This window comes from Lathyrus oleraceus, chromosome 5, assembly GCF_024323335.1.
Source record: "Lathyrus oleraceus cultivar Zhongwan6 chromosome 5, CAAS_Psat_ZW6_1.0, whole genome shotgun sequence".
Lineage (NCBI taxonomy): Eukaryota > Viridiplantae > Streptophyta > Magnoliopsida > Fabales > Fabaceae > Lathyrus > Lathyrus oleraceus.
The window spans coordinates 338,521,496-338,538,145 of NC_066583.1; the positions used below are offsets into that span (position 1 = coordinate 338,521,496).

The window sequence follows — 16,650 nt, forward strand, 5'->3', positions numbered from 1 at the left end:
GTTTTTCATGATCATAAAATTACAATGTGTAACAAAAGTATAATAGTTCATCATTAAATTCTCTTCAGAATCCACCTTGCTATTGCACCTTTAGTTCCTATTTCTTCTGTTGCCATTATTGCTCTTGAAGGAGGATATGTCATGCCCATTATTGAAGACATGATTCAATGGGTAGAAATGGAGATTGGAGATGAAAAAAAAAAGGAGGTTGAAGATGAAAAAATAAAAGTTAGAGATGGAGTTTGGAGATAATGAAATGGAAGTTAGAGATGGATGTTGAACATGAAAAAATAAATATTAAAGATAGAGATTAGAAATATAGGTTAGAGGTTGGAGATAGAAATTAGAGATGAAAAAATGAAAATCTAAAATAATTTATAAAAGAATGAATATTAATTTATTTATTTAGATTCCATCCTCGCAGACAATGTGATTCAACATTATAAATGTTTACCACGTTACCTTTACCCAAAAGTATAATATCCAAAAAGTACAAATATCATTAAATTATTAACCTACTCATAAATAAATATGTACTGGTAAATAAATGGTAAATAAATTCTTATATATCCATAACTTTTAATTAGATATCTATTGGAGGTGTTCATAGATGCGGATCCACAAATTCGTTGACGCGAATCAACTCAATCTATAAATTATCTGAACTTATATATTTATGAATATATCCAATCCAATCCATAACAATTCGTATAGTTTTTGTTCAGATATCGGATTTGAATTTTACGACTCATTGACCAAATTCATTGATGTGTAATAATTTCTTATTATTTTAAATAAAAATATAAAATTAATATCTCATTAATAATCATAATTTTTTCAAAAAAAAAATATTCTCTGCCAATAATACTATTAGACCAATGAGTTTACGTAATTCTATGATTAAATGTTATTTCTTATTTTCTTTTATATCATTTCCAACTTAGGTGAAAATAACGTTAAATTTTATACTTTATACTATTATAAAGCGTCATATTGTGTTGATAAATTTTATTGAATATTATATAATGTATTTTATTGAATTTGAATATTATAAACGAATATAATTGTATTATTTTTTCAAAATCGACAAAAAAATCATAAAAAATATATTTTTCATTTGAAACACGATCTGTGAACTCAACCCAACTCAACTCATTAATGAACAGACTCGTTCGGATTGATTTTGACAATGATATTGCAGTTTGGACGACGGACTCAATCCGTTGAAGTTTGAACAGGTTGGATAACGGATTAGGTCAAACCCGATCCAACCCAACCAACGTACAGCCCTAATACCGATATCTTTAGTGTAAATTGATTTAAAATTTTAATTTTTTAAAAAATAAATTAAAAAGTGTTCACCTGAATAAATACCCATTTTTTACCCGTGACCTTTTTTCCCAAAGATACCCAAAGGATGCTACTTTACTTTTTGTCCATAGTGCCCCCATATTGAAAATTAAATCCCAATATGCCCCTTTCTGGAAGAAAAAAAATCCCAGAATGCCCTACTTTTTCCTTTGGACTCGCTCATTCAATGGACGAGTGGGTGAAGCGTTTCATTTGATAGGTAGACTCGACCAATAGTTGGCCGAGCTTGTGAAGGAGAATTTGTTTTTTAAATACAATTTTATAATTTAATTACCTTATTAAAATTATTATTAAATAGTTTTTTAATTAATTCTATATTTAAATAATAAAAATGATTTTTTTTTAAAATACTAATAATATTTTTGTAAAATACTAATAATAATTTTCTATTTTTTTTTTAAAATACTAATAATAAAACTATAAATATTATAATGAGGCATATAATGAATTGTAATGAGTAATAATAACTTTATTGATATAATGGAAGAAATACATTTTATTTATAGTGACCGCCTGTTCCACATCTTGTGCCAACTTTTTTGCGTTTTCCCTTGCCCAAGTCTTCTTGTCTTTGTCTTGCGAGAGACGGAGATGAGTCGGAAGACAGATCTTCATGTTGACTTTGATGTTGTTGTGATGTGTTTGGAGGCATATCAATACCGTCGAGTTCTTGAATGGAAAAAGAAGGCATATTCAGTAGACGGTCATCGGTGAGGTCAAAGTCGGGTAGTGAATGTGTGGGTTGTGTGTAGGTGTTGGATTGAGTGTGTTGGATATGGGGATAGTAGACATCATCAGGGTTGTATGTAGGAGTGGGTTGTGCGAATGTGGTGTTAAATGTTTGGGGTTGAGAATGAGGGTTTGAGTTATCAAAGTTGGGTTAAAGAATTGGAGAGTATTGTATGGGTGGACGTAGGTTGGTTTGTTGTTGATATTGTTGGTTGTAAAAGTAGTTTGTTTGTGGGAATAAAGTGTGGGGATTATGGTGTTGGGTTGAGGTGGAATAAATGGTGTGTTGTTGGATGGTAGGGAGTGTTGGTAAGTTTGTTGAGCTGATGATGATGGTTGGACCCCAAATTTGGATGTGTATGCGGGGGAATGTCTTGATGTAAGGGTGATGTTGTTTGTTGGGTTGAAGAAGCTACACGACGAGGATCAGTCAAAAATTGTGTTGGAGCAACGTGCGTAAAAGGAATTGACAAAAACCAATTCATGTATTCTCTACCTGGCTTAGACTCACCAATAACCGAGTTACCTTGTAACACCAAATGCCTTCCATTTTCCATTCTTTTAGCTCTTCTTTGTTTAAATCTTGTCAATGTTTATCCCAAGCTTGGACCATAGTCAAATTATGGTGTTCACTTAGACATCTTGGTTGAGACGGGATTTGTTATTCAAATCCAAATTGGAGTTTGACCTGATGCATCTCAACGGTAAAGAAACATAATATATATGTCGTTGCACTCCAAACTCGGCTGTCACTATAATCATGCACTAAATATTATATGTACGGCCTCCATATAAACTGTTAAAATAAATATAACTATTAGAATGTATAAAAGAAATTTAGATAAGTTGAATATTATAATTAAGCATTCTTACATCGTTTTCTTCCATGTGTTCAATTGCAACACGGTACTCCCGTAGATGATGACGAGAATTATTTTCGTAATGCATACCTCGTTTGCACCATCTTGCATATAAAAAAAAACTTAAAGCGACGTATAATTAACTTTGAGAAATATAAATTGCATTTCAATAAAAATCAGTACCTTAATGCATACGGATGTGATGGAACCTCGTTACTAACTAGGGCAAACAAGGATATGCGTGTGAATGCCCATACACTTAGTAATACACTACAGCCTCTTATTCTCTTGACTCCTTTATGGGTGGCCTTGAACATATGTCTATATAGTGTTGTCAGACAAGCGGAACCCCAACTGTATGTGTTACATTTTTCTAGGTTTCCTACTAAAGGTAACCAAGAAGAATGCAATAAATTGTGACTCTTATCTGACATTAAAAAAGTAACAATTAATAGTAAAATATAAACTTTTGAATTGAGAATATTTTTCGCCTCTGTCGGGTTAGAGTTAATTTTTAGCTGTGTTAATAGAGCTTTTAACCAAACAATTTTGATAGAAGCCCCATTTTTATCTGAAGCGGTTGGTTCGACGCCCAAATTCTCCATGTAAACATCATTGGTTACATTTGTTAGGTCATTAACAACTTTACCATTAATTCGGAGACCGAGTAACATACTCACATCCTCCAGTGTGATAGTACATTCACCATTTGGTAAATAAAATGTATGTGTCTCAGGTCTCCATCTCTCTAACAATGCAACAATTAGTTTAGAATCTACTTTTAAATTTACTATCTTGGCTACATTTGCAAAACCAGTCAGTTCCAAATACGGAATTATAACCGCATTTGGTTGAATTTAAGTGTGAGAATGGACCCGGAACCTAGTGTCTTCCTGAAATTCAAATAAAAATGGTAATGAATATTTGATGTGAGAAACTGAAGATAGTTGATAAAAAAGTGTTAAAGTAAAGAATACACAGACTTATATATTCGGCAATGTTCGCTGTTGTTTCACGGTGTGATTCGTCCATCCACAACAAAGACATTTTAGATTTGTGAAATAGAAGAGAGTGAATATTTAATGTGAATTGGATTTGTGAAATAGAAACTGAAGGAAGTTGATAAGAATGAATGGTAGAGGAAAGGTTAATTTATAATGGTGAAAAAATATTAAATCAATTGGTGAAAATAGTGTAGATTGATTGGACTTGTGAGTGCATGCATGCAAAAATTCATTTATCGTGTGACTTTGCAAGGAATCCCTGCAAGAACGATTCCTTGGCTGATTGGAAATGTGACTGCAAAGTTGCATGCGTACAGACTCGCCCCTTTGATGGCCGAGCTAAGTCTTGCATCTTGTTGACTCGTCCAACAAAAGGACGAGCTAAGTCTTCTAGGGTTTTGAATCGTCACGTTTTCTCTCTCGTCAAATTGAAGGACAAGCTACTTCTGACTGATTTTTAAAATATAAATTTGGTCTTTAGGGTTTGGTTTACTTGGACATTGTTTTTTTTACTATAAATTAGGTGTTTAATGGTATTCATTGTCATCAAACCAAATCTCCTACATTCATATCTTTATCCATTGTCATCAAACCAAATCTCCTACATTCATGGCTCAAAGAAATTTAGTTATGTTTATCCATTCTAACAGGTCAATTTTCACAGATGTTAATAAGGGATTCTCATTTAGCAAAACAAATGTGCATTTATTCAAAACTTCCATCATCTAAAAGATTGAATTGAGAAAAAGTTACAAATTTGTGTTGAAGACATTATTTTTCACCATCCATTAATTAATGGAGACGGTGATACTGTCTTTTACATAATGACACTCATTGAGAATGACGAAGATGTCAAGTCAATGTTTCAATGTCATATAACATTTTCTCAGTTACCCACCATTGAGATATATGTTCGTCTACTTGAAAATCTTGAAACATATCCAACGTAATCCATACAATCACACCGGTACGGAATAAGTCAAACCATTGACGAAGAACCGACTCAAAATAATGCACATTTCATACCAAATGAAGAGATAGGCAACAATAGTGAGGATGATCATGAAGAGGTTCGATTTGAAGATCTATTTGGTGTTAGCGATGTGTCGATGATATCTTCATTGCAATCGTCATCACAACAAACTTACCAACACACCCAGACCATCCAACAACACATTATTTATTCCACTTCAACACAACATCATAATCCCCACACTCCATTCCCTCAAACAAACTAATTTTACAACCAACAATATCAACAACAAACCAAGCTACGTCCATCCATACAATACACTCCAATTCATCAACCTTACTTTGATAACTCAAACCCTCATTTGCACAACTCACTCCTACATACAACATTGATGATGTATATTATCTTTCTATCTAACACACTCATCACAACACCTACACACAACCCACACATTTACTACCTGACTTTGACCTCACCAATGATCGTCTACTGAATATGTCTTCTGTTTTCATTCAAGAACTTAACAGTATTGATATGCCTCCAAACACATCACAACAACATCAAAGTCAACAACAAGAACAACATGAAGATATGTCTTCCAACTTATCTTCGTCTCCCGCAAGGCAAAGACAAGAAGACTTGAAAGAAAAACACAAAAAAACTTAACACAAGATATGAAACAGACGGTCACTATAAATAAAATGTATTTCTTCTATTATATCACTAAAATTATTATTACTCATTAGAATTCATTATATGCCTTCATTATAATATTTATAGTTTTATTATTAATATTTTTAAAAAAAATATTTTGTATTATTAATATTTTTAAAAATATATTAAAAACTATTATTAGTATTTTATAAAAATATTATTAATATTTTAAAAAAAATATTAAAAAACCATTATTAATATTTTACAAAAATACTATTAATATTTTTTAAAAAAAATATTTTTATTATTTAAATATAGAATTAATTAAAAAACTATTTAATAATAATTTTAATAAGATAATTAAATTATAAAATTATATTTAAAATAAAAAAATAAAAAAAATTGTCCTTCATAAGTTCGGCCAACCATTGACGGAGTTCACCCATCAAATGAAACACCTCACCCACTCGTCCATTGAATGGGCGAGTCCAAAGGAAAAAGTGGCGCATTCTAGAAAAAAAATTCAGAAAGGGACATATTGAAATTTAATTTTCAATACGAGGACTATGGGCAAAAAAGTCATGCTACTTACATATAAGAAATAGCCTCATCAAAATTGTACACAAACTTTTCATGAAAACCTTATTGACGTGCACAATAGTTGTGTAATCAAAATTGATTACATTATTTATCATACACAAAAATAAATAAGGATGCAAGTTGCACAACCATTTTTTTTTGCAAATCTCAAGGCCATTTAGTTAGTCAATTTACTTACGGATTAGGCCCCTCTGGTTTAACTGTATCTAGGACGTGATTATTTATTGGTCTTTCTTGGTCCTTTGAGAGAAGTAACAAGTAGACTCAAGAGACCTAAATACACTTAATGCATTCATTAAATACCTGGTTTTCATAGACTATTTATAATGAATTTTGTACTATACAAAAGTTTAAAACACATAAACATATACAGAATAATGATTTTTTTTTAATATTGTACCAACACATTTTGTTCATCACAATATCTACAACAAAGTCGCTGTATTATACCAACAACGAATAAAACAGGCATGTAAGCTACACATAGCACTAAGATTTTTTTTAGAAAAAAACAGCTAGAAAAAGACATTTGGCGGTGACTATTACTATTACTTAATCTGATAAAACCATATTTATGGGGGAGAATGTTAGAGAAAAGTCATGGCATCACACCAATCTATGCATTATAGGGTGAAGACCTACCAAAGAAGAATAAAGCAATCAAACATTCGGCCACCTAAATCATCAACACACTGAATCTAGACCTAAATAAAAAATCCAATGTAAAGAAAGAAAACAAGTCTGCCGCTTCTCAACCAACCCATGAAAGATCATTCTGCTTGCAGTTGAGGTCAAATATAGAGTGGGGATTAATGTGGGAAATAATGTGAAAAAGCTTCACAAAGAATTGTACTCAGTGGCAGGAGACACAACATAAGTGAAGGCTGGTGAAAGCATCAACAACAAGCACTGGATAGGTTACCACAGATGGCCACGAGAAAAACACTCAACATAGCTTAAAATGATAAAGAGCTTCAAATTATAAATCGATGGAACCCAATCCAATCTAATGAGCCAAAATTAACAATAATAATAGATATGATAACACAGAAAAAATTTGATGAAAAGAAAAACTAACATTAACCCAATCAAAATTAAAAACCATGGGATAAAGCCAGAGACTAAATCGATTGACATCAAAATTAAAAACCATGGGACAAAGCCAGAGACTAAATCGATTGACATCAAAACTAAAAACCATGGGATAAAGCCAGAGACTAAATGGATTGACATTCTTTAAATTCAGGGACTACGTTGTCTGATAACAAAAATTCAAGAACCAAATACTAATCACCTCCAAAATATAAAGCTTTTCAACTAGAAAAAATAATAACAAAAAATATCAAGTTTTTTGCATACATCAACCAATTTAACTAGTCAAATTATATTTATAATCACAAAAATGTAAGTTGTTATTAAAGGTGACTAGTTCAAATTTGTTGCTAAACTTTCAAAACATTAAAGAACCCTGACTGATAAAGTTGGATGTTGACTGTATAAAGTTAGCTTATCAACAACACAAGTTAACCTTGAGCAGCTTGACAGCCAATTCAAAAAGTTATCAAAACTTGTCAATAGTGGATCAAGTTTAGAACAATAAAAGACTTGTAGAAATTGCTTTCCAACAGGACATCATTGTAGAACTTGTAATGAAAAGATTGTGAACGAATTTGAAGATAAATACATGCAGAATCACTAATATCCTGGCAAAACAAATTGCACTTGAAACACACTAACTAAATGGGATAATTGATCCATCAAAATATGACTGATATACAGTATTCTATTCATTAATGCAATCACCTGCTTGTACCAGATGCCACATGGGATGAGCCAGGGATGCAAGCATTTATCCACATAATGACACATGGTTTAATATCAAGCAAGTATAAAGCATGTTTTCATGAAAGCAGCACTCACCTGTAATAATCAACCTACTTTAGCAGCGATTATTTGGAGACTATCCACATGCCTCTATAAAAACATTCACATAATCAAATTAATCCCCAACTAAAAACTCAACCCCCTACTAATAAACGAAAAAGCAGAGGAGCGAAGAGGTCTTGCTCAGAGTAAGCGAACAACCTACCTCTTAGCATCCAGTTCAAGATACCAGCCAACTGAAATAATAAATCCCTCAGACCACAGTATACATAAAACGTTTAATCACAAATCTCTAGTATGGGCGTGACCGATTCCCACTATAATGATCCCGTCGATCAGGGCCTGAATTGTCTCTGCGCCTATCTCCACCATAGCCACCCCTATTGCCCCTATAAAAATATAAAACAAGAACAGCTATTAATATAAACTTCAAAAGAGAGAATTATCATATATAAGACTATAAATATGTAATATATAAACATGGTCAGTTGAGTTATGTCATCAGTATAACAAGACTATAAATACCAAATAATTGTAAAAGTACAAAAATTCAAATTGAATCAAGCATAAAATTAAATTGGATAATCATTTATAATTTCCATTGTTGCTACGATGGTGATGAGACGATTGGAAGTTTATGAGCTGAATAGTCTCCAACCATGACATTTAAGCTTAAAAGCATGAAAAAAGAAGAAAAGATGATGTACATAGAGATTTAACGAGTGAACACATTAGAAGTATTATAATACATAGTGCATGGTGAGTAATGCATACCCATGGTTATTTGCTTGTGGAGCCCTTGGTGCAGATTTCTCTGCCATTGCAACACTGATTTTGTAACCCCTCAAATCATAGTCTGAAAATGCAGATTCATGATTAGTTGAACTTCATACAAGAAATTATATCATTAACTACACTATACAGCAGGGAAAAAGGTAGTTCAAAGTAGTACCGTTGTAAAAACCGCCAGCAGAGTGAGCTGCAAAGGGATCTTCATAAGCAAGGCATGCATCACCCTTGTTTTTTCCATTCTCATCGGTATAAATCTTTATGTTGTAAGGCCATTGATCTTTATAACCCCTCTTCTGCTTAATTCTTCCAACCTAGGCAGTTAAAACAAATATAACAAAATGTCTATAATGTTGAAGCCTCTAATTGTCCACATAGAGAATAAAAAAATCTAATTCCACCATTACAAGGGTTGTTACTTACACAAAGTGCAATTCAAAATGTACCTCAAAAATATGGTTATGCCTAAAAATGAAAACTATGAATTTACTCTTAAAGATATACTTCCACATGAAATATTGAGACAGCTAAAAAGTGCAAAAGTCAACAGATCAGAACATTACTTGTCCAATGCCTCCAAAAAGTTGTTGCAATTCATCAACAGTCACATCGGGTGGTAAGTTTGAGATGTAGATTCTAGAGTTGTCACATGTATCTCCACAATTCTTATCGCACTGCTTCACTGGAGCTGCTGACTCAGAAGGAGCTCCACCAAATCCACCACGATTACCACTGTCGTGCCCAGCTGGAGGTGCAGCCCTACCACCACTCCGTGCATCACCTTGATTATCTCCACCATAACCACCAGTGTTCCCTCCATATGAAGGAGGATATGAATTAGGTCCACCAGTATAGCTTGTGGGTGGAGGAACAGCATCTGTTCCATAATTTGCATTCCCACCATAAGTAGGAGGGTAGTTTCCACCACCACCATAAGACTGAGCAGCAGCAGGAGGAGGAGCTTGACCATAGCCCCCATCGTCTCTGCCTTGATTACCACCACCATATGAGCCACCCCTATTGCTCCCTCCACCACGGCCATCATTGTTATTACTCCTTCCACCGTTATAGTCATTAGTTCTACCTCCATCGTAGTTCCCAGATCTACCGCCTTGGTTACTGCCATATCCCCCGCCACTTCCTCCTCTATTATATCCACCACCACTACCACCGCCACTGCGGTCATTACCGCTGGTAGGACATGGAGTGCCACACTTGTTACACTCATTTCTTCTGGCAAAGTTCACGTTCCCACAACTACCACAACAAATAATATAGCATAAAAATATATAACAAATCAGAATCATATGAAACCTAACAATCAACAGAAGTATATTTGAATGAAAACAGAAATTTATCCTCTAAAGCAAATAGAATACCTTTCATTAGGGCAACGCCAATCTCCATCTCTGCCACTTCCACCTCCACCGCGGCCACCACGGCCACCACCACCTCTACCACCGCGATCTCCGCCTTGAAATCCACCACCACCACCTGCTTAAGTTCACATCAATTAAGGTTCGCAAAATTGAGAATACACGAAAAAAGCAATAAAAAATGATAGACCAAAATTACAAACCTCGACCTCCATATCCACCACTTCCCCTACTGCCACCGCCGCCTCTTCCACCATATCCCCCTCCATCGGTTCCACCGTATCCACTCCTTCCGCCATAACCTCCACCTCCACCATCGCCACCTCCATATCCGGCGCCACCACCGTTTCCGCTACCTTTCCCTCCGTAACCACCGCCGCTTTCATTCCCGCCATAACCACCAGCGCTGCCTCCTCCATAATTTCCACCTGCGCCACCTCCGTAACCACCGGTTGAACCGTATCCACCACTAGCTCCATAGGAAGATGGCGCAGAACCACCTCCGCCATCATGACCGTACCCTCCAGACATTATTCGATCTAGGGTTTGCTACGACCACACGAGAGAAACTGAGATTTTTGGTCACGGAAGCTTGTGAAGTGTAAAGAATGTAGTAGAAAATGGGCCAAAAAGGCTACACTGAGTATACTAATCAGAAACATGGGCTAGCCGTTACATAAAAAGGTCTTGGGCCTACTTTTCACACCCCTGTGTTTTGCTAGAGAAACTCATACTCCACCCTCCAATATTTTCAAAGTCCTCTTGATTTTCATTTTTAACCTTTATTGAAAGGATTTTATTTGGATGCTTTTATAAAAAAAATTGATAAACAAGTGTATAATCAATATCAAATTTTTGAAACTTATAAAATTTTATACATATTCACTCAAACTCCACCGACCCAAACTCTTTGGCTCCCCGCTGCTCGGAGTCTCTTCTTGCTATCCTTGAACTTCTCATAGATTTGCTTATCCTTGTCTTCCAATACATGGTTACGTTCCTTGGCACGATTGAGTTGGACTCATAATTGAGTGTTCTCCAACTCAAGCTCTTTGATTTGGTTGGTAAGTTTGTCCATGTCCTCTTGCAGGATAGGCTCGGGCTCGGGCATCAACAGGAATGAAGAAGGGTCAAGCAGGAACGACATCTTGACAAACCTAGCCCTCTCTTTTACCCACACAAAATAGGGTTCCTTGGCTAGGATGTTCTTCTTACTCCACTCTTGGTCAATGCGTATTATGTTTATCCAAGCTCTTTGCAGTCTCTTCACGTTTGAATCGAGCGGATCTACGGTATTGACGATGAAAGGAATAAAGTATTTTTACTCGGGAGGACTCAACATGGCGTACCTCAATTGTCTTTTGAGTAAAGCGGAGTTATAGTTGATACAACCTTGTGTTCCTATTAAGGGTATGTTCAGGAACCCTCCACATCTTGCAATGACATCTTTTGTATCTCATTCTCTCTTGTACCATAAAATTGAACTGGCGAAGAGAGATGCGAACTTTTGAGGTCATGTTATATTTCTTTGAAAAAAATTCCATATTAAGGCATGTGATCCCTCATTCATATGTGCAACAGGGGAGCACAACAGAGGAAGGTACCTCATTTCTTCTCATGCCTTGTATGGAAGGTATGGTAGAAGTCGGCAAGTAGAAAAGACACTGAGTTCTTTGTTAGAAAGACTTCAACCTCCAAGTGATCCACGAAGTTATCTATATTTGAGAATATAATAATTCCATGAATCAGAAGTGTTAAGGTTGCACTACAAAAGTCAGGCCTTTCTTCCTTTAACATCTCCCAAGCATGGGCTTCGAGGAACTTTTGAGTCAAACCCTTGACGAAACCTTTAGTACCTCAATTGGCCACTAGCTTGTTGGAGTTGATACCCAAAATAATTGAGAGCTCGTTCAAGCAGAAAACTTCTTCCAATTTGGGAAAGGGGTTGTATTCTTTTATTGATCGGTTAAGGAGTCTCTCAAGGTCTTCCAAGGTTGGAGAGATTTGAAAATCGGGGATGGTGAAGCATCTCAAATGGACGTTGTAGTATTGGGTCATTATAGTGATAACATCATAGTCAACTTTCTCGGTTAGAAGATCTATGATGTTCCCAAAATTGACTCTGAATTTGTTATCCTTGAGGGTTGTTACTTTTGAGCAAAGTACCTTCAATGTTGAAGGTAAAAGTGTTTTTCCTTGTTAAGGAATTCATGATTGTGTCGGTAAAAAGTCTTGTAATTATGTGTTTGAACAGACAAAAATCTTAAGAGTTTTGCTTATTAGTTTGATGATGAATGAATGTATGAATGAATGAATGATTGGTTTTAATTAATTTCCACGGAACTTAGGCATATGTCCGAAGTTTCGGACCATCGAGACAAAGCGTGAGGTTTAATAATGACTGCTTTGTAAACCAAGGTTCTCGCTTTGCATGATCTAGGGCTTTTGATAAATTGGGTGTCAGACACTGCCCCCTAGAGTCATGGACTTCCTTGACTGTCAGTCGCTTATGTTAATTTACTTGTCATGCGACTGCTCCATCAATGTCATATATTCTAAGTGAGATCTTCATATCAACCCCTACGAAGAAAGCACCTCGGGGACCTATACTGCGACCATCGGTCTAGGCTGGCCATGGTTAAATGTTTTTAAAAAGGGGGTTTTATGGTCATGGACTCTAATAAAGGAAAAGATGCTTACGCCGAAAGCACGACGGTCATCAATCCCCTTAAGAGAGTTTACCATTAAGTGAGGTTCTCGTACGACCCTTACGAGGAAGGTACCTCGGGGACCAATACTACTCAACCTCTCATATCTCAAGCAAGCTCTCAGACTTGGGTGGAGAGTCTTTCGCACAAGGTTTTCATTGCAATCACTGTTGTCTCTAATCGAAAAAATAGTAAGTGTACTATTTTACCTGTTATAGTAATAAAAGGGAAATTCCCCGAATGTCGATCTCAAGGACTGCAAGTTAATATTGAGTTCAGTTTATCGTTTAATTAAACAAAATTTATAATTGGGGTTTTTAAATTCAAAATTATAAAAATAAAGGCAAATGAAAATAATAATAAAAAATAAAAGTTTTCAAGGTATAAGGAACAATGTCAGGGAAGGTGTATGATTTATCCCTGTAACAACTCTGAGTCACTATTGCATTAACAAATATCAATTACAACCAGTTCTCAAGGGTATTTTCTCTCAAGTCCTTAGTGAGAAAACCTTTAATCATACTACCCTAATTTCTATGTCCATAGGCAATTAGGGTGAAGTTAAGCTTTATTATATCAGGAATGTTCTGATTCATACAGGGTATCCCTAGTCCTATACGATATCTACTGCAGAGTACTCTAATGAAAAGCTTATCAATGGCGATCGAGCCTTATTGATAACCATACAACAATCTCAATTGGTCCGAAAGAGAAAGCATTAGACACATCAAAAGATTACCATAAAAACAATATTATAAATGCAATCGTAAACTCATAGTCATTACAATTCTAAATCAGGGACTCCCCTAGCATTGAGGGGTTTAGCTACTCATATTGTTCAAAACAAATTCAGGAAAAAAAATACACATTACAAGTAATTAGATGACTTGGATCTTCAATCGCTTCCGCTCATGAAAACCTTCTGCTCTCTGAATTCCTTGATCTCTGTAGTCCTTGCTCGTCTGACAATTTTGTGTTCGCCTCGTTCCAAGATGATATTTTCTCTTGTAGAAACTCTCTTAATATAGTGAAAATCCCTTGGTAGAAGGTGGAAATCTCTAAAACATCCCTGCAGCTTAAGCTCGGTGAAAAAGCCCAAAAACTGGAAAATTAGCGATTTGGGCTGACACTAGTCGTGTCAGGCCACTGTCTTGGGCATTACTTCTTCTTTCTTGGTCTTTCTCCTGACACGGGTGGCCATGTCAGGCCTCTTTTTTCGACCACCAGAACTTTCCACTTTCTCGCATTGAGTCTGTTGGGATCTTCTCCGTGGACCTGGAGGGCATAAACACGAGAACCAAAGTGTAAAATCATGAAAACACAAAATAAAACTGACAATTAATAAAATTGCTTAAATAACTTACGGAAATGTTAATAACTTTAAAGGTACCATAATGCATACACAGTGTCTCAAAATCTTTGGTTTCTTGTCAAATAAGCAACGAAAATATAGTGAAAATGGTGACCAATCACAATCTCAAACTTAGCTCATTTCTTCCCAAAATTTTCATTCTTACCAAAATATTGTCGAGATCTTTCGCCAACGCCTTCACTCTCCCGTTCATAGTCCCTGTTTTTCCTAATGAGTTTTCCGCTGCTTTTCCACATTGAGGTACCACTTCACTTGTTAGCTTATATCACACTCTCACAAAGTCTCTCGGGGTTAAAGTGTTTTCACTCACAATTCAGAATATGCAATATCAACTCATAAGTTTGAATACTTTGTCCTTCATATCAACTACACACAACACACACTTTTTAAGGTCTTTCGGGTTGTAACGGGGCTTGGGTTATGGTGTGGTAAATACAAACAAAAGTGGAAACAAATGGTTTTGGGTTCAGAGTCAATGTCATTATTCTTTTCACTGTGTTTGTTCATTTTACTTCTTTTCTTTTTCAATTACGCAGTTTTTTTTATCTTCTCTTTTTTTTTTCAACTGAGTGCTCTTCCTTCGGTGAGTGCTTCTTTTGAACCATCGACTACATTTTGTTTTCTCATTTTTCAATGGTCGTTTTTCTTCTTCTTAATTTTTTTTCGCACTCACCTTGGTTTTTAATACTTATGGGGTTTGCCCCAAACTTAGAATTTAACACAACTTAATGACATCACATTAACTCCGAACAGGGTAAGGAAGTGTTTTGGGTCGCGGGTTACATTTATGTGGTTAGACAAACAAAGGGTACATGCTCAAATGGGGTTAACAAATGATAACATTAACGAGATGGCTAGAAAGGCTCAAGGCTATAATCAAACAGCGTGCCTCAGTGTGTGTATACATGTAGTGAAATTCCCAGAGAACCTACGCAAAGTCAAAGTGATAAAGACATACCTGAATATTGCTCATGATGAAAAATGTGTTTGGATTTTTATGCACTCACCATGTTAGGTAAAGCTTGACAGCATCCACAATACTTCAAGTATTGTGCGGCTTCTTACTCAACTCAGAATGCACAGGGAACCTACATTAGTTGAGCTTTATAAGTTACGTCCGATCTTTTCTTCAGCAGTATCAACTTTCTGGGAAGATCCTTCACAACAAGCAATAGTAAGTGGAGTGATCATTTTATCCATTACCGCTATTGATCATTACCTCATCCAACTATAATACCAAGAACCTGAAATACATGCAGCACATGATACCCGACAGTAAAAATAAACCAAATATGAACGGTAAAAATTGGGAACTAATCAAATAAAACATAAAACAAAACAAAAATAAAATCAAAAAGCATAGGAAAACCTCCCCCACACTTGAACTAAACATTGACCTCAATGTGTTTAGAACATGATAGAATGAGGGTGACTCACAATGCGCCATTGAGGGGGTTGGGGCGGAAAGTGCAACATGCCCACACGAAATTCAAAATTTCCAAAAAAATTTCAAATCTGCAGGCCTGACACGGGCGGCCGTGTCAGGCCACTGTCTTTTCTCTTGGTTGGGTGTGGCCTTCAGTATTCTTGACACGGGCCATGTCAGCTGACACGGCCGACCGTGTTAGGCTGTTGTTATGCTCATTTTTTCCAACTTTTTCCATGTGAGTACCCTCGCCCTTTTATGCAAGGCACTATGCAAACCTAAAATAACAAACAAACACAAACAATAATTAGAAATAGTAACATGTTGGTTTCCTCCCACGAAGCGCTTCATTTAATGTCGCATGACTCGACGGTTCATTCCCCTTGTGTATGGGGGATACTTCAGCCTCCAAACCTTATTACACCTCTTATCCAAAACTAGGAAGTTGTCTCTTTCATCAGTATGGATTCCTTTGTGCCATAAGTCCTTTTTAACCTTCATCTCCTTACCTTATTTTCGTTTTCTTGTCTTTCTCTTGGTTTTTGGAATGGAGATGGAAGTATTTCCATTCAAGGTGGCTAATGGCAGTGGTGAGAGTCGAGAGGGCCTTCCTGTATCTTTCTCTGATGTTGGTATGTTACTTTGCCTTCTCTCTTCTGTCCTGATTAAGCCCACTTGATAGTGAGATTCTGTATCTTCCTCTAGCTCCTGGTCTTCAATAGTATTCAATGTTATCTCTTTGTTGTGAACTTTCAAGGTTAACGTGTCCTGATCCATGTCGAGATTGCATCGACTTATCTGCATGAAAGGTCGACTCAGAATGATGGGTGCCTCATCATCTTCAGGTATGTCTAGGATTACAAAATCAACAAGAAAACTCAAGTTCTCTATTGTTACCAATACA

The 16,650-nt window shown here is 35.8% G+C and overlaps 2 protein-coding genes across 3 annotated transcripts; both read right to left on the reverse strand.

Moving 5' to 3' along the window:
• Nucleotides 1-1,815: 1,815 nt before the first annotated feature.
• On the reverse strand, nt 1,816-3,804 carry LOC127084487 (serine/threonine-protein phosphatase 7 long form homolog). Its single transcript, XM_051024947.1, has 3 exons — nt 3,144-3,804; nt 2,974-3,064; nt 1,816-2,896 (listed from the first exon to the last, which is right to left on the reverse strand). Exons 1-3 carry the CDS (start codon nt 3,632-3,634, stop codon nt 2,873-2,875), a joined length of 606 nt encoding a protein of 201 aa, XP_050880904.1. The 5' UTR covers nt 3,635-3,804; the 3' UTR covers nt 1,816-2,872.
• A 4,120-nt stretch (nt 3,805-7,924) lies between these two features.
• On the reverse strand, nt 7,925-10,857 carry LOC127084486 (transcription initiation factor TFIID subunit 15b). 2 transcript variants are annotated; one of them, XR_007788721.1, is made up of 7 exons: nt 10,444-10,857; nt 10,244-10,358; nt 9,428-10,121; nt 9,028-9,178; nt 8,850-8,931; nt 8,281-8,464; nt 7,925-8,165 (listed from the first exon to the last, which is right to left on the reverse strand). XR_007788721.1 is itself a non-coding variant. In XM_051024945.1 (6 exons), exons 1-6 carry the CDS (start codon nt 10,769-10,771, stop codon nt 8,368-8,370), a joined length of 1,467 nt encoding a protein of 488 aa, XP_050880902.1. In that variant the 5' UTR covers nt 10,772-10,857; the 3' UTR covers nt 7,925-8,367. The 2 variants fall into 2 exon arrangements, 1 of the variants encoding a protein (XP_050880902.1); XM_051024945.1 differs by having other exon boundaries at nt 7,925-8,464.
• Between the last annotated feature and the right edge of the window lie 5,793 nt (nt 10,858-16,650).

Coding starts and splice junctions, on each gene's coding strand:
- LOC127084486 (XM_051024945.1), bottom strand. CDS start 10,771: ATGTCTGGAGGGTACGGTCATGATGGCGGAGGTGGTTCTGCGCCATCT. Junction 9,179..9,427: donor TTTTTGGAGGCATTGGACAA/GTAATGTTCTGA, acceptor TTAACTGCCTAG/GTTGGAAGAATTAAGCAGAA. Junction 8,932..9,027: donor TGCTGGCGGTTTTTACAACG/GTACTACTTTGA, acceptor CTGCATTTTCAG/ACTATGATTTGAGGGGTTAC.
- LOC127084487 (XM_051024947.1), bottom strand. CDS start 3,634: ATGTTACTCGGTCTCCGAATTAATGGTAAAGTTGTTAATGACCTAACA. Junction 3,065..3,143: donor TCACATCCGTATGCATTAAG/GTACTGATTTTT, acceptor TTTATATGCAAG/ATGGTGCAAACGAGGTATGC. Junction 2,897..2,973: donor AACACATGGAAGAAAACGAT/GTAAGAATGCTT, acceptor TTATTTTAACAG/TTTATATGGAGGCCGTACAT.